The sequence below is a fragment of the Neodothiora populina genome, assembly GCF_041146345.1.
Source record: "Neodothiora populina strain CPC 39397 chromosome Unknown canker_contig_15, whole genome shotgun sequence".
Classification (NCBI taxonomy): Eukaryota; Fungi; Ascomycota; class Dothideomycetes; order Dothideales; family Dothioraceae; genus Neodothiora; species Neodothiora populina.
The window spans coordinates 1,099,209-1,121,496 of NW_027191413.1; the positions used below are offsets into that span (position 1 = coordinate 1,099,209).

At 49.9% G+C, this 22,288-nt stretch overlaps 6 protein-coding genes across 9 annotated transcripts; 3 read left to right on the top strand and 3 right to left on the bottom strand.

The window, feature by feature from the left end:
- Positions 1-3,800: 3,800 nt before the first annotated feature.
- Positions 3,801-5,831, bottom strand: AAFC00_002734 (uncharacterized protein; the record flags this gene model as incomplete). 2 transcript variants are annotated; one of them, XM_069342092.1, is made up of 1 exon in its annotated part: positions 3,801-5,831. In XM_069342092.1, the coding sequence occupies one exon, from the start codon at positions 5,829-5,831 to the stop codon at positions 3,801-3,803; it is 2,031 nt and encodes a 676-aa protein (XP_069198598.1). The 2 variants fall into 2 exon arrangements, with proteins under 2 accessions (XP_069198598.1, XP_069198597.1); XM_069342091.1 differs by having other exon boundaries at positions 3,801-5,357.
- A 369-nt stretch (positions 5,832-6,200) lies between these two features.
- Positions 6,201-7,470, top strand: AAFC00_002735 (uncharacterized protein; the record flags this gene model as incomplete). Of its 3 annotated transcripts, XM_069342094.1 has the most annotated exons (8): positions 6,201-6,263; positions 6,321-6,363; positions 6,428-6,587; positions 6,644-6,885; positions 6,941-7,032; positions 7,117-7,251; positions 7,304-7,330; positions 7,387-7,470. In XM_069342094.1, 8 exons carry the CDS (start codon positions 6,201-6,203, stop codon positions 7,468-7,470), a joined length of 846 nt encoding a protein of 281 aa, XP_069198600.1. The 3 variants fall into 3 exon arrangements, with proteins under 3 accessions (XP_069198600.1, XP_069198599.1, XP_069198601.1); XM_069348035.1 differs by having other exon boundaries at positions 6,201-6,363; XM_069342093.1 differs by lacking the exon at positions 6,201-6,263 and having other exon boundaries at positions 6,339-6,363.
- A 2,745-nt stretch (positions 7,471-10,215) lies between these two features.
- Positions 10,216-12,317, top strand: AAFC00_002736 (uncharacterized protein; the record flags this gene model as incomplete). Its single annotated transcript, XM_069342095.1, has 4 exons — positions 10,216-10,452; positions 10,780-11,197; positions 11,252-11,343; positions 11,406-12,317. The coding sequence occupies 4 exons, from the start codon at positions 10,216-10,218 to the stop codon at positions 12,315-12,317; spliced, it is 1,659 nt and encodes a 552-aa protein (XP_069198602.1).
- Positions 12,318-14,175: 1,858 nt separating this feature from the next.
- Positions 14,176-15,834, bottom strand: AAFC00_002737 (uncharacterized protein; the record flags this gene model as incomplete). Its single annotated transcript, XM_069342097.1, has 4 exons — positions 14,176-15,039; positions 15,096-15,147; positions 15,205-15,660; positions 15,716-15,834. The coding sequence occupies 4 exons, from the start codon at positions 15,832-15,834 to the stop codon at positions 14,176-14,178; spliced, it is 1,491 nt and encodes a 496-aa protein (XP_069198603.1).
- A 3,997-nt stretch (positions 15,835-19,831) lies between these two features.
- On the bottom strand, positions 19,832-20,671 carry AAFC00_002738 (uncharacterized protein; the record flags this gene model as incomplete). Its single annotated transcript, XM_069342098.1, has 1 exon — positions 19,832-20,671. The coding sequence occupies one exon, from the start codon at positions 20,669-20,671 to the stop codon at positions 19,832-19,834; it is 840 nt and encodes a 279-aa protein (XP_069198604.1).
- Positions 20,672-20,952: 281 nt separating this feature from the next.
- Positions 20,953-21,648, top strand: AAFC00_002739 (uncharacterized protein; the record flags this gene model as incomplete). The annotated part of the gene is made up of 1 exon (XM_069342099.1): positions 20,953-21,648. The coding sequence occupies one exon, from the start codon at positions 20,953-20,955 to the stop codon at positions 21,646-21,648; it is 696 nt and encodes a 231-aa protein (XP_069198605.1).
- Between the last annotated feature and the right edge of the window lie 640 nt (positions 21,649-22,288).

Consider the following 22,288-nt stretch of genomic DNA (forward strand, 5'->3'; position numbering starts at 1 on the left):
GGTTACGATATCGACATCGACATTGCTCCCGAAACCTCCCTATTCTCCGTACTACTGTAACTGAGGTGTGCAAAGCCCGCTCGAGTTCAACGCCGGTTCTGGCATCTCGACGATCTGCAGCGCATGCACAGATGTCCAAATCTACATTGCAGCACGCTGCGCTGCACGTCCTGCGTAGTCGCATATTAACCGCCTCGTGCGATATTATCCGTTGCCTTCTTCATGCTGCATGCTGCAAGTCGTCTCTTAATCACTTTCTCCAATCGTAGAGCATCCAGCGTTATCCGGGTGCACACATGCACAATCGCGGGTGCTCTTCCGCGCCTTTATCTTGTTCAGGGCAAGAGGAAGGATGAAGGAGCACACTGTAGAGCTGCTCTTTCCGCCCCTTCCATCCGCACAGTCTACTTGTGGTAGAGGAAAAGCCACATACTACCAGTCTCCGGAAACAGCAATATTGTAATTCATGGGTGTTTGTCACACGCTGACCATTGCCACCATGTACCCGTTTATTGGCTGTTGGGTGGGAATCACCGACATCTTCGCATTCGGACGCTGGCCGATGATGTACCTACCGTGGGAATTCGGCCCGATCTTGACGAGACGTACCTTATCTTGATTGCATAATTGCTGATTCGTGACATAACACTCAGATCTCGTCTCGGCATGCATACTGTCCTTATGTCTAACGTCCATGTATGTGAAATGTCTACGAAGATTCAATACTGCGAGACTAGGTACTCAACGACATAGCAGTATATCAAGCAGTGCGCCATAACGCACAATACTTCCGGCTACGCCTCTAGCACAAGACGGCTTTATGGTCCAAGAAGCGGTGACCCTTACCCTGCAGCTTGGGTTGACCTTGGCGCTTCGGACCGGACATGGCGTTCGCGTCCAGGGAAGTTGTTCCTATATCGAAACAAGTCACCCTTGACCCCTTGGCGCACACAATATTTGCTGGAGGTGACTCCTGGTCAATATAGGCGACTTTGACCCAAGCTGGATCAAATTCTTATGGGCTCCGTACTGTATCACCCATTCTTTGATCACAGTTCGGGACCTGACTCTGTCGAGCATCCCCATGGAGAAAATACAGTACTTGCAGCATTAGAAACCTTCCCCACAGTATACAGTAATTGACTTACTTACAACAAGGTATGACACGCCACAGCACGTCCTCGTGGTTGTAACACGGTAACCGCTACTCAAGCAAGCCATTTCGATAATCCATCTGCCCGATACATCGGATTCCGACCCAGCCGTTCGTACGCTCCTTTCCTCCGTGTCGAGCAAGTCGATGTCCGGATGGCCGAGCACTGGAATTGCCTTGAAGCGATGTATTGTCTGATACCTAATACCACACCAGCGACGATGTCTGACCTGACGCGTCTGTCCAGTGTGGACAATGAAAAGGCCATCCTGGGTCATATGTACACTCTGAACGCAACCTGAAGCATGATCTAAATCTGTATATGCTCTGAGACCAAATGGTGCAGGAAGAAGTCTCGGACATGAAAGACATGCTCACTCTACCTATCCTGGGTTTCCATCGAGTAAAAGTCATGAGACTGTTATTTCTATATATTTGAGATATCTTTACCACAAGTCACGCTCCTGAAAAATCACAATACCCTTCTCTCAGACTTCTGCGGTCTAAATATCCGAGCTGTAACCCATAGTCAATTGCTTCCCAATCGAGATTTCACGAATAAGTGCAGCCTCAGCATGTCAGGCGCACCTGATCATACAGCCCAGTCCGCGCTGCCTATAAAGCTCCCATTATTCGTCGATGTCTTCTCGCCGACAAGCCGCAACTTGGTCCTGGGCTACCCAACATACAGTCCAATCTTGGAGCGTAACCATCACCCAAGACCGATCTTGACCAATTTTCCCAGCGAGCCCTCCTTCTATCGCTTCTCTCAGCTGATCTCGGTCGTGATGATTAACGACTCAGCCGAAGTTCCCAAGGACCACCTATCTTCGGACTGGGACCTCACCTTAGGCCCTGCCGGATATAAGGACGACCGCGATGTCAAGAACATGACCTACGATGGTCGCCAGACCTCTGTTCTATTCCCAACCACCTCGCGACTGATGAATCATGTATTAACTGCTTTGGTGACTCTGTGGCGATCTTGGAACAGCGCCAACCCATCTGTCCGCATGGCTTGAAGCATCAACAGACAAGAAAGCCTATTTAGGATCTTCTAGCATGGGGCTCTGTAACATCATGACATTGTCTAAGATCGTCTTTACGGCGAGGCAAGCAAAACATGGGGCTGCAGGAAAGACTGCCTATCTCAAAAGAAGTGGTCATATGAAGTGCATGAATAGCCAGATTACTGCAAAATTAGTGTTCTATACTCCCCAGCAAGATTGCAGACTAATCTATGACCGAGATGAGTCCCTCTCGTCTATCTACGGAATGAAATGCTATCTCACTTCGATTCGTACATATGGTTCATCTCTATTGGAAGACACCGGGAGTAATGGCTCAAGTTTGGTACAATATAGGTGAATCGGCTTACGGGGAAAGTCAGACGAAGGATCGATATGGTAGACCTAATTTTCCTCAAATGCTCACACTCCAGAAGATAACACATCACTTTCACTCTCACTTCTTGTCTCGAGTGCTCACTTTTTCAGTGTAAATGTATAAGTCAAGCTCATTTCCGGAATTATAACATTTCGTCCTTCTGTTAATAACTCAGTAAGATCCTTAGGCAGCAATGGAGAAGCCAAATGATAGACCCAATGGTACATCCACTATGCCCAAAGTCACCGAACCACAAATTTCTGCCACGAATGTTCCATCTTGCACACCTACTACGCATGAGGAAATGACATTGAACATCAACGAAGCAATCATTTTGACCGTCCCTATCGCTGGACCTGGTACGAGAAGGTCTGCTGATGCTCGTTACGATGACATCATGGACAAGAGCACTCCTTGCACGGTCAAATCAATCGTGTCAGATCGAAGTCCACATCAGAGTGCGAGAAGAGTGGGAAGGGCGGATCCTGCCTTAGTAGACACCACATCTGCCCCCTTAGAAGAATTAGCAATCGCCTCTGGGATCAAATGTCAGGTCACCTTCAACGAAGACATATGCTACGCGACCTCGAGCCAACAAGACTCAGCCAACGTACTAGACTACGAAGAAGCACGTCCCCTTCCTCCTCTTCATGTCCCACAGAAGTCTTGATGGCCGACTCGAATACTTACTCACCTAGTTATCACATTCCAATCCCACAATTCCCACCAGAACGAGCGAGGAACCCACCTCCCTGCACGCCCTCAAAGCCCAAACCAAGCACCTCCAATCCCAAAATCTCGCCCTGCAAGAAGACCTGACCCGCACATCCCTCGCCCTATCCAACGCAGACCGAGCTCTACGCAACAAAACTCGCGCATTGGCTATTTCGAGAAGAACCAAAATCGAAGCCAGGGAGAGGTTGAGGAGACTTACAGTTTTCGTGGAGAGGATTTTTTGAGGAGAGAATGGGGAGGGCGGGGTGGAGTTTTGGGGAATGGTCGAGGAGATGGGGATTAAAAGTTTGCTTGGTGGGAATTGAGGATAGTCATAAACTGTGACTTCAAAAAAATCAGTATGGATAGGAGTGATCACATGCTTAGCATTGAAAACGAGAAGGGATAATGTTTCAGAGAGCTGACTGTGTTATCGTGTGAACATTCGCGAATACTTGAACTAATATTATCTTCAGAAGTGGGCTGGAATCTACTGACTGTATCTAGAGTAGGCATTTGTACTGTGTTCCCATCATTACATTATGTCTCAAGGCATCAACTTCGACAGGGGTTCCGCGTTCTGTCTGTAAATCGCAAGCGGAACAGGCAAGTCGCCGCTGTATCCGACGTCGCCTTGCATGGTCTCCAAGTGCCTCGTGACCTTGCCGACCAGCTTCGCGATCCACTTGTCATTAGCGGCAGCATCCACCACTACCTTGTGCATCTTGTCTTTCACATCGCCCTTGAGCGCTCTGGCGAATTCCTTGATGGTCTTGTGCTCCTTATCCATCGGGCTTTCGACCTTGAGATACTCGATGATCTTCGTCGCCTTTACAAGTGCAGCCACGAAATCAAGCAATTCTTGCTCAAGACATGCAGGAAGGCGGACGTGGGCCGAGATGCTGACGTTAGCCTCATCCTTGCCTGCTTGGTCCTTTTCATATTGCGCCTGTACAGTCTTAGGCTTGCCGTCAGCTTCATCGACATTCTTCTGAAGCTCCTCGAGCTTCTCCTCGGACGGCTTCTCCGGTAGAAGATGTTCGTGATGAGGCAAGAGGAAAGAGGGAACTTTGATGGTCGCATCAGCACCTCCAAGACGCACGATCTGCATCAGGTGCACTTCCTTCGGTAGCGTGCGATGTGCGATGATATCGTCAAATCGAAGGTTAGCCGTGATGTCGTAATTTGTATCCATAGGAACAGATGCCAAACCGGTGAGATTGCCCAATTCAGCAACAAAGTTCGCATCAGCGAGCCAAGCAGACACCCGCTTTTTCAGACGGCGGATCTCAGAGTCGTCATCTGCAAAGTCCTTGAACACCAACTCAGAGAGCATGTGCTGGAGCCACTTGCCACTTCCACCAGCGGTGATCGAGCTGACATAAACGGGATGAAAGTATGCAATGGGGTTAAGCTGTGCTCGAAGCAGGAATGGGAATCTGTGTAGCTGCTTGCGAATACTCGGATATACGCTTTTGATGGTAGAAACCCGGATCGCCTTTTTGGCCGGATGAGCTATGGTAGGCTTATCGTGCAGAGCGGAGCAAACAATAGCTCTGAGATTGGGCATGCTTTCGGTAAGGTGACTAGCCTCATCGCCTTTGTCTTTGATAGATTGCCTGGCTTCCTCATGAGCCTGGCGAATGACACTGGTCTTCTCGATGCAGTCCAGGAGCTCTTGATATTGCTGTCGTGCGCCATCGTCGTCTGGGGAGATACCCTTTACCGAGGAGAAGCCTGATCGTATTGAAGCGTTATCCGGTGCGTTGCCATCAGTCATGCGCTCGGCCATAGTAACGTCCGCGACCGATCTAGAGTCACCTGAAGCGGCAGCTGCAGCAAGAAGAGGTGTGTCGGCTACCATGAGAGGCTCGCCATCGCTATCCTTAGTATCCTGGGCGAGTTTTCCGAAGGTCATCTCGAATTCTCCTCCCTTCAGGTTGGCGAACACATCCGAGATGTCAATTCTCCTGAACAAGGCAATCTCGACCCTGTCTGTAACAAGTGCCAGCTCCATATCATCGGAGAACTTGATGCCGACCTCGACGCCATGTGCAACGATCGTAAGAGTCGAGATCGATATGGTAACTCCGCGAATACACATGAGTCCCTCGACATCGACATCAATCTCCAGCGCGGGGAGATTGAACAGGCCGATCTTATCATTGGTGAATTGTAATTCCCGAAGAGCTGTCCTGAGTCTTCTTCTGACAAACTTTGCGACCAAATCAAATTGGAACAAAGATGCCAGAAAGATAGACGGGTAACAGGCAGTCACAAAGACCCAGAACAACAGCCATGATGTTGCTGACACGGCGTAGACAAGGTTGAGGAGTGCGATCCATGCCCAAATGTCGAGAAATGCCAACACACGAGTCCCTTTGGCTCCTCCCAGTAGCAAGACATAAGTCAGTGGAGCCGCCCCAGATAGTAGCCATCGCAATGGCCACTGATATATTGCAAGGATGGCGATTGATGCGCCAGCAAAGATGTGTGGTAGAACACCAGGGACGAATGACGTCTTCTCTAATTTATTGTCCTTCTCGGCAGGACTTGCCGATGGAGTTCTCGGCGCCATGGCAATATGAGTGGCCTGGCTCTGCAAGTCCGGGCAAAAGTTCACAATACTGCTTTTCGAAACAGTGAACTTGAATCGTCTTTTGACTTGTAAAGACATAAAACAAAAAGCACAAGGGTGCGAAAAAAGACTTTAAGCCATCAAAAGAGCGTTTATTGTGTTTGGTTCCATGACTGGCGTTCCACGCTTCCAATTACTGGTAAATATGGATAGTGTGACGTCAGGTTGACCTCCGCTTCGAGTTCCCGTCCTGCAGCACAGCAACGACCAACATCGACCGGCGACGACCACATACCGAAGCTCCAAAGCTGCTGACCAACGTACCGTTGATCATAGCGTACGAAAAGAAAGTTATACACACAACGCCATATGAATATCCTCAGAACCGCCAGGCAGAGCTTCCGTAGACCTATCTACCAAGTCATCGCAGGTGTATGTCTTAGCCTTCTGTTCCTATCCGTGAGACACTCATTGACGCCAAGCCACAAGCCCACTACATCACGCGCCATGCATATCCAATCAATCCCAATGTGTGAGTCGAAGCGTGATCACCTAAACATGACGACTATAGAACATGTAGCTGAAAACTTGAGTAGGGGAGGGTAGTGGAAACAACTACGCCTATCTTGTTGTTGATGATAAGACCAAAGACGCTGTCATCATTGACCCCGCAAACCCACCTGAGGTTCTACCAGTGTTGAAGGAGAAGACAAGCAGTGGAGCTATCAACCTCAAAAGTATTATCAACACTCACCAGTAAGATGATCCGGTCCCCTTTGAGCGGAAGACCTGTTGAGCTGACCATATTCCAGTCACCATGACCATGCGGGAGGCAACGTCGAGTTTCTTAAGACTTATCCTCTACCGATCATTGGCGGTAGAGACTGCAGCAAGGTGACCAAGGTCCCATCTCATGGAGAGACATTCACCATCGGCGACAGCATCAAGGTCAAGGCCTTGCATACTCCGTGCCACACCCAGGACAGCATTTGTTACCTTTTCGAGGACGGAGATGAGAAAGTCGTCTTCACTGGCGACACTCTTTTCATCGGCGGTAAGCCTTTGCGTGGTACATGCTTGTGCTTTCCTCTACTGAGACACATGCACAGGGTGTGGACGATTCTTCGAGGGCACACCGGAAGAAATGCACAAGGCTCTGAATGAGACCTTGGCTGCGTTGCCTGATGACACCAAAGTCTACGTAAGTGTGCATAATGCTCGGAAGAGCTTGTTTTGGCGCCTCCAGCTATCTTCAGAATAAGTTACTGACCGTAATGTCGATCAGCCTGGTCACGAGTACACCAAAGGCAACGTGAAATTCGGTGTGAAGATCATGCAGAGTGAGCCGATCAAAAAGCTTGAGGCTTTTGCCGATGCGAACAAGCAGACGCAAGGCAAATTCACCATTGGTGATGAGAAGGTGTGTACTGTATACACTTTAGTGATATCGGTAATGGCTGACATGAGTCTAGCTGCACAACGTCTTTATGAGGCTCGACGTAAGTCTCTGCCAGACAGGCGAGCGGATCTGTTATGTATGCTGACCATAAATTAGGACCCTGTTGTCCAGAAAGCGACTGGTAAGAGTAATCCCATCGACGTGATGGGCGCATTACGGGAGATGAAGAACAAGTCTTGAGCAGCTTCCGAATATTGGACAAGTGTAGAGGCATTTTGGACGCTTCTGACATAGCAGATCTCCACTGTATGATACTGCTCTCCTCTCCTGACTGTAGACTTTGTGATGCTGCCTGAGTACCCGCCGGACTTCACTTGATAGACGTGCCGAACATGGAGAACACCTGCATAGCGACAGCAGACTCGGTTCTGTCTTCCTTGTCAAGCTCGAGTGTCTGTCCCTTGACAAAACATTCGAATGGCAGGTTAGATAGCTTATGGTCCGCTGCAGAAATCCGGTCTTCGTCTTGAGGCTTATTTTTCTCTGGTGGATACAGCTCACCTCTCTCCTGGGCACCACGCTTCCTCTCCTCCAGATTACCCCATAGTATGGCCATCTGCTCTCGCAACCTGGCAAGATTTCTGGCATCTGTTTTCAGGTCTGTGGCTTCCTGATTGAGCAAGAACTCTGCATCCTGGTGATTGACTTGTAGCCACACCTGAGCCTTCACTTCCTCTGCAGATGACTTTGAAGCATAAGCGTCCTCAACTAGTAGAGTGAATGACCATTCCCATTGCGGTGTTAAATAGTCCAGATCAATCGGGTCGTAGTCGCTGTCTTGTGTCGCCCCTACAGGCTCTGAAAAGTCCTCGATCTTTGGTGGATAAAAGTCGACAACACGAACGCGAACTCGACTCAACCTTAGTGATGTGTCAGGCTTGCTGTTTTTTGCATTGGCTGGCTGCAAGGGAGGCGTCAGACTCGACAATGGCAATAGTTCAATATCCTGTCTGACGATACAGCGGATATTCTTGTTGTTAGAAGGCTGTTCGTGGTGGTCGGCCTGAGTCTTTTGTTTCCTTTCGGCTTTTTTGGCCTTGTCTCTTTTGCGCTTCTTTTGGCCTTTCGAAAGTTTCTCGTGTGACTCGCTGGGGGTTTGCTGGGCTTGCTGTCGAGCAAGCTTCGTCTTGTAGTCGTCTCGTCGCTTCGCGAGTGCTTTCTGAGTCGGGTCATCCTGATCCAGCTCAACGGGATGTATGCTGATTTTGTTAGGGAATTTGTAATCTGTCCACAGATTGCCCTCCATCTTATTCTGCCTGCTTTGCTTTACTCTCATGTTTGAAATGTAGATGATGTCGCCATCCTTGACTCTGGATTCGAATACTGAGGCGTGCGGTTGATGGACTTCGATTGTGAGTGTCATCGAGCCATATGGACCTGGCCAGTCACGCTTACTTGTCGGCATCATGTAGCCGAACTCATCTCCGTCCTGAACCCCCAAACTGTCGTCCTTCTCATAAGGCGAAGGGTAATTGAAGAGCATTGGATTTGAAGTATAATCTGTGACGTATACCTCGTAGGCACCATTCTGAGTGGGGAATATCTTGACGATCTCGACCAGAATGTCATAGAACTTGTTGAATGCAGCATCCTGGATGAGGGTGAATTTCTCACTGCGGCCATGTAGCTTTTCTGTAAAAGGACATGGCTATCAGCTGATGGATCGAGGCTGCATAGAGGGGGGTACGTACGCTCTCTGGCAGGAGGCTTCACTACATTACTGTCTTTTGAGTCTTCGACTGCACTGACACCAGTGTCCCCGAGAGCCTTCTCGGTAGCGCTTTTCATACGGACGACGAACTCCTGCTCTTCTTGAGACGGTGTCCACGGCTGCAAGGGAGTGTAGCAAATGCTTTTGCATATCTCTGTCGGCATATCCTGTCCGCGCCCTTGAGATTTTGGAACAACAGCAGGTATGCATGCTTTCGGAAATACAGCATACGATGTCTGTCGTTTTACACTGCAGAGAAGCGGAGCGGCACTAAACACTGTGGCCTAAGAGTTGATGGGTAAGCGAATGGGCAAGACACCATGCTGTAGAACAATTTGAAGGATAGAAAAGTCTCGCTATAAATGTTGGAGCTGCCATGGAGGATGTGTGTAGGGTATCACAACGTTCAGTGGTTTCACTAACTTTGTCCTGGAGCCAGAGAATGGCCGGAATGGGGATGGACGATACATGGCTGGTCATCTGCGGAAGACACTTACTTGAACTGCACGTAAGATAATGACATCTCCTACACCGTTGATATGTGGCAGTTGTGCTTCCTCGTCACAGAATATGCGAACCTTGATGCCTCCGTAAGGAGTGTTCTTTCTGGCTAGCTTGTGATCATTGATGATGAACGTAAGCATCCATTCTTTGGCCATCAGCTGAGTCTACAGTAGCCGGACCATTGTAACACATACCATTCGTTCGTGTCTTCTTAGGTGGGAATGGCTTCTCGACGACCATGCCAATGACATTCTTGGTCCCTTTTGGGTACTCGAATGCCTCGGCGAGGCTATCGAAGCCTGGAGCTGTCAGAGCCATGGTAGTCTACTGTAATCTCTCTCCATCTGATCAAGCAGTAACCTTGATGGCACCGCAGCTCAGATATATCAATCTGCAGCGAGGGAAGACGCGAAGCGCGTAGAGTGGACGCTCGGACCACAAGCACAGCTACAGGCTTGGCACCGGGTAAACCGTGGGTCGAGAAAGAGAGAAGGTGCAAGTTCAAAAACCAGGTATTAAAGGAAAGAAGCAAAGGGTCATAGCGCAGTGTTGCCCCTCGTGCTTCTGACAGACTGCGGCTCACGGTTATAATCAAAGAAAACACGGACCTTACAATTCTTCTTTGCTTGACGTACCCACCATCTGCGCATTCACTACTCATTCCCTTCCTTTACCTTTGAGAGGCGCCAGTAATCCCAAAACTCCTCATCATGGCGGATCGATACATCCCGGAGCATCGCAGGACGACCTTCAAGGCGAAGAACACCTTCAAGCCAGACGAGCTCCGTCGTCGTCGTGAAGAACAGCAGGTGGAGATCAGAAAGCAGAAGCGCGAGGAGAACCTTGCGAAGAGAAGAGGAATCACAAACCGTGGCGAGAGTGCGCTTGGTGCCTCTCTGGGCGCTGCCCCCGACAGTGACGATGAGTCGGGCACTATCGAGAGCCAGGTATGTCTAACTCTTACATTTATCTGTTTATGCCGAAATTGCTCTCACTGCCACTTCATCAAGTGGGGCGTGAGTGGTTGAAAGCAAGAATCGACATTTCGAGCGAGCATGTGTCCCATGTCACACTTCACATGGCATTACTCCAATAATGCCTCCCTCCTGCCTAGTCATGTGTTGATGCCCATTCATCCATCCATTCATTCCTTCATTCATCTATCCATTCTTTCATCGGGAAGCGAAGCAATGCTCCTCCTCATAATCATAATCTTAGAAAGCGACCCAGTCCAGTATGAGACAGAACCAACTGCTGACATTGACCTCCATCAGCTCAATGAGGAGCTCCCTGTGATGGTGCAGGGTGTTTTCTCGGACAAGATCGAAGAGCAAATTGCCGCCACGACCAAATTCAGAAAGCTCCTATCAAAGGAGCGCAACCCTCCTATCGAGCGTGTCATAGAGACTGGCGTAGTCGGCCGGTTCGTCGAATTCCTTCGCTCTCCCCACACCCTCGTTCAGTTTGAGGCTGCCTGGGCCCTTACCAACATTGCCTCCGGATCTGCTCAACAAACACAAGTCGTTATCAACGCCGGTGCCGTGCCCATCTTTGTTGAGTTGCTCGATAGCCCCGAGCCCGATGTCAGAGAGCAAGCCGTTTGGGCTCTCGGTAACATTGCTGGTGACAGCCCGCAATGTAGAGATTTTGTCCTCCAGTGCGGTGCTCTCACGCCCCTGGTCAACCTTCTCGGTAACACCATGAACCTCATCGAGAATGCGTCATCGGGGAATAACGATGCAGCAGGCAACAGCCGTAAGCTGAGCATGCTTCGTAATGCTACCTGGACTCTGAGCAATTTCTGCCGTGGCAAGACCCCCCAGCCTGATTGGGCCACTGTAAGTTACTGCCGTTTCGTGCATTCACCGAGACATACCTGATATTGACCCGCCATCCCTAGATCAACCCCGCTCTTCCAGTCCTTGCCAAGCTCATCTACTCTCTCGACGACGAGGTCCTCATCGATGCCTGCTGGGCCATCTCCTACTTGTCGGATGGCTCCAACGACAAGATCCAGGCCGTCATCGAGGCCAACATCCCTCGCCGCCTCGTCGAGCTCCTCATGCACGCCTCGACTTCCGTGCAGACCCCTGCCCTCCGTTCCGTTGGCAACATTGTCACCGGCGACGACGTTCAGACCCAGGTCATCATTAATAGCGGTGCTCTCACTGCTCTTCTCTCACTGCTCAGCTCCACCAAGGACGGCATCCGCAAGGAGGCTTGCTGGACCATCTCCAACATCACTGCTGGCAACTCCACTCAGATCCAGTCCGTCATCGACGCTGGTCTCATGGACCCCCTGATCCACCTTCTGTCCAACGGCGACTTCAAGACCAGAAAGGAGGCATGCTGGGCCATCTCCAACGCCACCTCTGGTGGACTCCAGAAGCCCGACCAGCTCCGCTACCTCGTCTCACATGGTGCCATCCGCCCATTGTGTGACCTGCTCTCGTGCCCCGATAACAAGATCATCCAGGTCGCTCTTGACGGTCTCGAGAACATCCTCAAGGTCGGCGATATGGACAAGGAGGCTGCCGAGGGCACCAACGAGCCTCCGGTTAACCGTTACGCTCTCTTCATCGAGGAGTGCGGTGGCATGGAGAAGATCCACGATTGCCAGAACAACGCCAATGAGGAGATCTACATGAAGGCTTACAACATCATCGAGAAGTACTTCTCCGATGAGGAGGGCGAGGGCGACATGAACGAACTCGCTCCCCAGGCTGGACAAGACGGCCAGTTCGGCTTCGGTGCTCAACAACAGCAGCAAAACTTCAACTTCGCAAATGGTGGTGACAGCATGGACATGTAAAGAGCTGGACGCACGTTCACACGTTCGCCACATGACTGTCCGCTCGACGAGCAGCAATCGCTTGACCGTCCCAAGCAAGTCTTCGACATGGTATCGCGTGCCATATGAGCAAAGTGCTTGGTCAAGGTTACGAGACCACTCGTACGAAATGTGCATCACTCTTTGCATAACGCATCGATACCCCTTGTTTCCATGCCTTGTCCTCGGCGCCGACTCGCCTTTTCAACAAAGCCACGACAAGTATCACGTTTCTTTTTGCACCGACAACTCAAACATCACACCCCATCCACGACGAACCAGTAAGAGAGCTGTTTTGGCTATCCTGGCATATTCCCCCTTGATGAGCTGGTATTCACTGGCAGGAAATCGATGCACCGTCATGTAACCTCTTCTACCCCTTTGAATCCACCCCCACCACCAAGTTTCCTCACATCATATCCAATATCGTCGGCGTCAATGGTTTGGCTTCTTTTTCAAAGGGTTGCGGTTAATTCTTCCTGGCTGCGTGAATTTTAACCCCACCTTTTCCATCACCTCAATTGTCAAGAAGGAAATCAATCCTCACAACACTCACGTGTTGCACATCTCGTAGTCATACTGTTCCATAGACGTGCGAAGAAAATCGCACGACGTTGTTCTATATTATTTTTCTTATGCTGTTATGTGACGTGATCTGCTTGATCTACATGATTACATGTACTTTTATTGTGTTATCGTGCAGGCAAGAACAATCATCTGCTTCAGCACAATGTCAAGACATTTCTGCTTAAGGTGTTCCTTCCACATGCGTTCACAGGTCCACCTTGCCCATTAACAATGACCACACTCATCCTCATCCGCGGAGAAAGTATCGTGCTTCACCTAAGACAATAACCAAGCTCAAACATCTTGAGGGCCTGCCATCCCTCCACTACCACCAGCTCTGGTCCCTGCCGATATCCAAGGTGCCCGCCGTCAGCTTCTTCCGGAGCCGCCTTTATCATGCCATGACCGACCAACAGTCTAGCGCCCTTGAAACTAGACGAGAAGCACCCTCAGCTATGGAGAACGCAATACACCGTCGAAACCACAACCACAAAACCCTTCCCTCATCGTCATCCTCGACCTACAAGACCCAACCCCTAAAGGACACAGAAGCACAAACCGACCAGCCCCAACGCCCTCCCCGCGCCTTCAAGGTCCCTAAACCCCTTCCTCTGTTCCTCGACTCTGACGACGACTTTGCGCGACGTCTGAGCCCTGCTCACTTCCAGCAAGGCCTCGCGGGACGTTCAGAGCCGCTCTTTCCTACTCATTCCTGTGGTCTTGGACGCCAGGACCTACTACAGTCGCCAACACGACAGAAGAATTCGTGGTTCTCGAGGTTTTGGGAGGCGCTGATCGAGAGGATTGCTGATGCGTGGAGCGGCAGTGCTGGTGGCGTGTCTTCATGGATGGGTGGTCAATGCTCTTTGGAGGAAGGGTTGTTGGTCAGGGTCTCTGAGAGGGATAGAGAGATGTTGGGGGGCCTTGCTGGGGGGATTGATGGGTTGTGAGGCTCAGTGGAAGGGGTGTTGATTGTGTGGACAGGTCTGGTGAGATGGTGTTGAGCTTGAGCATGGGGTGGGGTGTAGAGGGCGCCCATGGTACTGTGGCGCTGAGATTGGACCATGGTTGAGAGGGACTGGATGGGATGGGTGCTGTATAGCACATGCGGATTGACGGAGTCAAGGGGCTCAGCAGACAAGGTTGATCGTAAAAAGTGCATCTGAAAAATTGATCGGTCTAATCGTTAGTGTCTACGTCTATAATCTATAATTTGTATAATGGAAAACAAGTGCTTTTAAGGAAAAAATCCTTCGTTACTACTACAAGTCTCTCAGAGCTTGTACCGCCACCCTGCTTCAGGCAAGGCTTGTCCTTCCACCTTCTCGTCAAGCGCATCATTCGCCTCGGCCTTTGCCAACGCGCGGTTCGACAGGCGATATTGCACATTGTTGAAGAGGTTCATGACGATGGCGACGGAAATCAGACAGACGATGACGGTCCATCCGGTCTTGTAGTGAGGCGCGTCTTCCGCCTGGAAGATTTGCGCACCGACGATTCCGCCCAAGTTGGCAGACATGACGAACATGGCCATGGTGACGGAACGCTCAGCGGGCGAGCGAGAGTTCATCGATAGCCAGGCGCCGTTGACGGGATGCCAGATGTACTGAACAGCCAGTGCGCATGTCAGCAGTGCGTAGCGTGCCTCTCTGGACTTGGAGTCGGCGAGGATGAGGTTGCCGAGCGTGAAGCCCCACCATAGGGAGAGACCACCAAGATTGACGAAACCGCGGCGGTTCGTCTTGTCTGCCAGGTAGCCTGATAAGAAGTTAAGTACGATCTGGATCCAAGGACCGACAGAACTGAGGGCGTTGGATCTGAGGCGGCCGTAGCCGAATGACTTGACGAGTGTCGGACCATACTGGCTCAGCGTTGTCACTGGAGCCATGCCACAGATGCCCATGATGACGTGAGGGTAGATTCTCCAATTGGAAAGGATATGACCAAGTTCCTTCATTGAGATGTGATCATGCTTTCGCTCCTTGCTGGCATCGTCGTGAAGCACTCTTTGTCGAAGGATGTACTGCTCCCTTTCTGTGAAAGCTGTGAATCCTAAGAAACTCTTCGGGTGGTTCGGGTCCTTTGGCATCAATGCCATGAAGAGTAGTCCACTGCAGATAGTCATGATACCCTCAAGCTACGGGCAATACTGTCAGTCAATGTCGAACACGGTAGACATGGAGATGTACTCACTAAGAAAAGCCATTGCCAACCAGCCAAGCCACCGACGCCTCGCATCTGAAGACTTCTTTGTGTCAGCTACTGTTGTTGCGCCGATGATAGCGCACTTAGTTCGACTTACATTCCATAAGCCATAAGACCAGTGCAGGCGGCTGCAAAGTTGTTGCCGAAGAAGTAAACAGAAAAACGCTTAGACGTTTCTGACTTCTTGTAGTACATGGACAATACGTAGAGACCGCCAGGAATGAAGCCAGCCTCGCAAAGACCGAGCAAGAACCTAGTGGCGATATAAGGACCGAGTCCATGCTGGAAAGCCTGGAAAGTTGCCACTAGACCCCATGCCAAAATCTGACAACTGATCCAGACGCGTGGACCAACTTTGTAGAGGATAAGATTCGAGGGGATTTCCAGAATCACGATTCCAGCCGAGAGGAGTTGTTGTCCAATGTTGTACTGATATTGAGTGATGCCAGTGTCTTTGAGGAAGTTGTCGGTAAGGGCATTGCCCATGTTCGTACGATCTAGTTGCAGGAAGAAGAATACGATAGTCAGGAGCGGCAGCACAGTAAAGTCGAGTCTTGCATTAAGTTAGCATGGCTGTAAAGCCTTAAACTTCGCATATTAATGCTTACTTGCGGACAACCCTCTTTTCCTCTTCGTCTGTCCAATCTTGAACAGTCACACTCTGACTCTCACTCTCTGGGGGGCTGTTGGTGCCATCGTAGATGACCTCTCCACTGAGCTTTCCCATTGTTGCTGGCAGATCTAGACTGAGCCGCGCGATGCTCCTGAAAGGTAGTGTACAAGAAAAGATAGCAGACAAGCAAAGAAAATTGGGATCATGAACTTTTTAAGTCCATCCTACAGCATAGTGGGGCAATCAAGCCACCATCTGGTGTTGAAGGCATATAGGCAGGGCTGCTATCGGAAACATGAGACGGGATTTCTTGTGAGATCCGGTACCGTTGTCGTAGTGGCCTTACCTCGCGCGAAACAGGTCCATACAAACCAGCAGCGCAAAAAGCGACAGCTTGAACGACCTACCATGGGTTTCATATAAGAGATGGGTGTCATATGAAACCGCAGAGCTACTGGATTTCCATAAGGCTTATCGCTATAACACAGCACCCATGCCCATTCTGGAAGGTTAGAAGGAAGTTCGATCTACATGCTGCGTCTTCGACAGGCTCTGGTGGAAGTCGCGTATGATCTGCAAGCTGACTATTGGGAGTTTCTGGTGTAACAAGACGTCGTCTCCCGGTTGTCGGCCGACAACCGCACAAGGTTATCTGATATGTGCACCGTGCCCCTTTACCTTGACAATGGCAGACACGTGGGGAGGCGATGTTGCCATTTTAGCGCCGACTTGCGTACTCCAAAACTCACCTTTGGTCGACGAACAATGGGAGTTTACGGTAACATGGCCAGCATACGGCTGAGATTCCACGCCAAAATTTTCCTTCCGTAGATGCCAAGTCCCTACGCGTGGGCAAATAAGTATCACCGAGAAGCAAAGTCTGTCTTCTGCGGATAGGCCGCTCGAGGACAGTATCCTTTGGTAGGTCTCTAGATCCAAATTGGCGACGACCGCCCCAACGTGTGGTTGCAGGTTGATTCTTTGGTGATGTGAGGATGCTTAGGGCTGCAAGCGACTTCCGTCTCCGCACCCTGCAGGAGTCCGAAGCCCCACTTTCAGACGACATGGTATCCGCGCTTCACACAACGTCAAGCAGTCCATCGCTGATGTTTTCCTCAATTACGCCGGTTGAGACAGGGCGTTTCCATTCAAAAAGAGTGCTGATAAAGCAGTATACCTGATGGTTCCGATCGGATGAGACACCTTACAGTACGACATACGTGACCGACGTCAACCAATTGTCCGATGGTGTACTTATATTTCTCCGGCTGTTGCGACCGAGTCTTGCTCTGCAATAGCGGACTACTATGTATATTGCAACTTGCCAAATGGTTGTCAAGTTTCCGAAGATATCCGTAGATGGACACGACTTCACAATGAATGAGGCGAAGAACTAATTCCACTTACATTATCCCGATGCGATGCGAATTGCGGCTCTCTCACACACCATACTGGACCTCGAAGACATGTGCTGTATATTGTTTATAGGTCGCTTACTGAACGTTGTTACTGATCGACACTTTCGACTAATGGATAGTGCGCGCCTTATAGCATTATACAAGTACTGGAAATCCGAAGTCTCTAAAGCATATGAGATTCAGAGGATAAGATTACCGGCAGCCATTAGCCGGATCCTTGGGACCGTATAGCTGGGACACAAACGATTCGGTCCCATCTGTCAGTGTTTCGCTACCGGGACTACGCACACAGATCTGCAGGGACTGCAGAGTAACATGCCGCACGTGAGATCTCTATTGAGAAGTAGAACTCGTGTTTTCGAACTTCGCAAGTGCCTATATGGTGCACTAAAGGCCTGTTTTCGTCGCTCCCCTCTCGCTGGAGATTCGTAAAGTAGTTGTATCTCGTGTAATCGTGACCTTGACATCTTGCTTCTCCTTGCCTTTATGTCCCTTCTGTCGTCTTCTAATGCCAGACCGCCTGCAGAAAACGCCGCTTTCCTCAAGGTGAATCTTCACGATCAAATCTGTCTGCAAGCGTCTTTCGGAGACGTAGAGCAATAGCAGTCAGAAGAGTCTCGATCGCGTCCAAATCATCGGTTCTCTTGCAGCTTTTCTCGACGTGACCCTTGGATGTCCGTTCAAGCATCACAACTGGTGGCTGTGGTTGAATAACGGCGGCAGTGCTGTACCATTCCACAGGACCATTACGTCGTGTCATGACAACATTTACATCGTTGTAGCCGCCAAAGAGCACCTTCGCGTTGACTGTTGTCTGTTAGTTCGCTGAAGGACTCATCTTCGGATAAGAGTGCTCTGTGTAAAAATTTGGCAAGAGTCGATTCCACGATAAGACTCACTAATAGCCAATTCGATTAGGCTCATGATTCAGTGTAGGTAGCCATGTTTGTCACGGTAGAGTTGCCTCGACTAAACACGTTCATTAGTCGATGTATGCAGTGAGCTCAATGCTGTTACGACTTACTTCTTTTAGTGCGGTGTATTGATGCTTTAGCGTTGGCTGAGTTGTCTCCACGAGCATGCGTTTATGTGCAGTGTAGAGAGAAGAAGGATGGTCTGTAAGAAGAAAGGTGCTGTAAATAGAAGGGGTGAGTTGCTGTAGTGCACAGTAACTTTGTTCTACTCACTTTCACTCTACATGCGTGTCCATGTTTGCCTTGACTTGACATCTTGCATGAAACTTAGCAAGTGAAGTCTGTTGTTTGCTTACTCAGAGGCCTAGTAACAAGAAATGAAGACCATCGATAGACACGTCTCCAAAAAAAATGTTTCGCTACATCTAGGACACAACCGACTGTGGCGCATCCATCAGTGTTTCCACCTGCCTGTCTACTACCAGGGTTGCACATACAGAACTGCAGGGACGACAGTGTGATGTCCTACACACGGGACACTAATTGACGATTGGAATCATGTTGCATCTTTAGCATGTTGCCTTCAATGCTGAAAGCAAAGTCTGCTCTGGTTTTCATTCTTTAGATGTAGATTCCTGAGGTCCTTCCACGGCATCGCATCGTAGATTCGACACGGTAATCTTCTTGTGGTCGATCAGCCCCTTTGGTGATCCCAGCTTCACCTCTTTTATTCGACCTTGTAGGAAGAAGTCATTTGTTCAAGTCTGAAGGCGATTTCCTTGGGGAGTCTCTCGAGCGCCTGCATCTCAGACGCAACTATGGCGGCGAGGTGACACCCGGACCCGAGGGAGCGAGGGTCGGACTCGCTTTCAAGCAGCACAACCATCTCGGCGCGTGAGATGACTTTGGATTTGCTGTGCCAGGGCTTGTGTTCCTCGATATAGCTACTTAGGATCATCTCGACTTCATCGTGAGTCGGTGAAGAGCACTTCCGCCTTGTTTATGGTCTGTTAGCTTTTCCAATACGGGACAGTTTGATATTTGCGTTGTTCGGATTGGCCGAAAGGAAGCGTACCTTTAGCTAATTCACACATGCCGTGGATGGCCGTATAAGCAGTCATGTTTGTTGTAATGTCAATGTGTCGTTCAACTGCCGATCTGTGGAATAGGTACAGTAGGCGGCGAGTTTTCTGTCAATGTGTTGTTCGAGTGTCGATGCCCTTGTATAGGTCCAGCAGGCTTCAGATTTTGTGTCAATACTATAGTGTCGGTCACACTATAGCGTTGGCTGAGATGAGAGTGGATGTATTTGCGTGTGTGTAGAGAAGTAGAACGCAAGTTGTTTGCGAGAAGAGAAAGGTTGAAAAGGGAAGCGGGAGTGTTATTGTTGTGTCTCACCACTAGCCAAGCTCTTCGCTCACCTTCACTCAACGTGCGTGTCTATGCTTTACTTTACTTGACACTGGTTTAGTGCTGCTGTGTTCCACTATCAGCTTTCTTCGCTCACCTCTACCCTACGCGCGTGCCCAAGCTTTACTTAACTTGACATTGGATCAGTGCTGCTCGAATGGTAAGAGCTACTGTCTTCTCGCTCTTGGGCAATATCAGCACGACTTGAATAGTGTCGATAGATGTGTACGTGAAAGAATACTTTTACTCTTTTTGGTGTATGCCTACATGCTGATTCTACAGTTCTGGGGTGAGATGACATGTCAACTGATAGCAGTGCTGACCATGAGTCCTGGATCGATCGTTAATGACAGTAAGATCACATCCATCTCATGAAACCTTCTGCTTCGTCAAGTCATTAATGACCATATACCGACTGATCCCAATCCAGCCCCACCGGAACCACCTCATCTGACTCTCATGCGCCTCAACCATTGCTTTCTGTGCAGTGCGATAACTCGCGAACCCACTGACAGTAAGCAAAGGAGTAGGGAACTGACCGACTTCCTTCTTCTGGAAGATGGTCTTGACGATCATGACAGGTGCGTCGAAGATGGAGATGTACTTGCGCAGGATATTGACTGAAGCGAGCGTGTACATCTTGATCGCCGGGTCCCATCCGCTATGTCGTTGCATGACCGAACGCACAAAAGTCAAGGCACCGTGATAAAGAGAGATATGGTTCGGATGACTGCTGACGCCGCCTTTGTCGAAAGTGATCAGAACATCAATATTGGTCTCAGGCGCAGACTTTGGCGATATCTTAGCCATCTTGGGGGCGAATGTCGTGGTTAAAAGTGTAGAGATGGCCTTCGCATCCCAAGTTGCTGTCATTGAATCCTGGAACTTGGGATCATCGATCACCAGCACATCCTGAGCGCTGCGGACCCCGAGTAGAAGCCCAGATTTGACCAGTTCTTTGCTGCGCACTTGACCCAGCCCGTCCGCATTGCCACTGCTCAGACACAGGATCTTGAGATGATTGCCGAGTTCTGGTCGTGTCAATGACAGGACTGTCGGCGCGAAGAACATTGCTTCGTCGTCCGGATGCGCTATGAGCAGCAGGATACGCTTATTCTGAAGCATCGGAAAGGTCGATGTCAGCAGACTTGTGTAGAGCCATAGTACAACTACACAAATGGGTAGAGACGCCCATCCGATCCAGTGCATTGTGAGGATCTACGACTGCAACAACGAGGCACCCTCACTGATCGTTGCCAGTTCATGTGATATGTTCAAAGGATAGTGTGTATTTATTGAAACACAAGATGAAGTCAAGATCCGGAGATAAACGACGGCCCTCGGCCCGAAACGAAGCAATCAGTCCAGTCCCGCGCCGCCGAAACGTTGCTTCAACTTCACGTTATATCACCAGTTCCCAAAAGGCTTATTCACAAGTACCACAACCGCAACGAAAAAAAAGGTTGAATAGATATATCATTAACACAGATATGGCAGACGACGAGCAAGATGCCCCACGAAACAGAAAAGAAAGACGAGCAGCAGCAAAAGCAAACGGGCAACCACTAAAGCCACCCAAGCTGCCCAAAACCGTGGCCGACATACCCATGGCTCACCCTGACTATTCTGGACCCAAGGGCAAAACGCTCTACGACATCGCCGAGGAACGCATGGCTGCGCTGGCGCAAAAGGGCCAGCCGTTCGATTCCAAGTACAAGGACGGCCAGGTCAGAGACGAGAATGGAAATATTCTTATCGCTGATGATGAAGTGATCGGACCCGTGGGCGAGGCGGTGTTCCTGACCATCACGCTGGCTATGGTGCATTTTACTCTTGACGTTCTGGTTTTCCAGCAATATGCCATGGAGATCGTTTGGCCGGCTATCTTCAAGCGGACGGGAACCATCATGCCGGTATTGTTCACCTTGATCTATCTCTGTCGGACCCAGACTGCCAAGGCGTTCGAGATGGCGAGACAGGTCTTCTTTTTGGGAGGTGCTGTCGCTGCGGGCTGCTATATGATCTATGCTGGAAACACGTATGATTACTTTGCGGTCATGAAGCAGGCACCGCCGCTTGGCACGCTTTGGATCTTTAGTGTTATCGAGATGAAGATTCCCTTTGCACTTGCTAGCATGGCTATTGATGCTGGGTATCTGGTGTGGAACGGCTATACCGTCTTCTGAGTCCCAAGTGCTCTCTTGTTCGAGGCTCGAGTTGATTGCGAACGGATGCAATCACAAGCTAGAGTGTCCCCAGACTAAGCAGTCCTAGCTACACCAATGACAGCATGATAGCTGCATCGACATACTGGACATGCGCGTTTAAAGCATCATATTCATACTTGATCCCCTCGAAGCGTACCCAACCTTTGACAACACAAACCCTAAGCAAGGTGTCCGATACGATCGGCCAGATGACTAGATCCTGTGGACATTGCCACCCATCAGTCATGTCGTTCTCCTGCAATGTCTGCTTCAACCCTGTTTACTGAAGTCTTCACTCGCACCTGCATACGACCAGGACGATGACGCCAAATGAAGCGTTCAGCGAATGGGTCAAGTTCGAGGAAACAAAGACCAGTAAGATCTTACCTACAGTTGCCTTTGGACATGGAAATCTCGATTTGATAAGTCACAATCTAAGAAGGGCGCGTGCGCATACTTTAGCACAGTAAGCACGGCGGAGACTGAAGTACGCCAGGTGGCGGATGATCTGTGTCAAGGATGTATGAGCGCGACAGGAGAGTGTCTGGATGATACTATTCGTGTAGGGTTGACGCATTGCATGAAGTAGAATGCGATTGTCAGGGACCACCGTGGCACG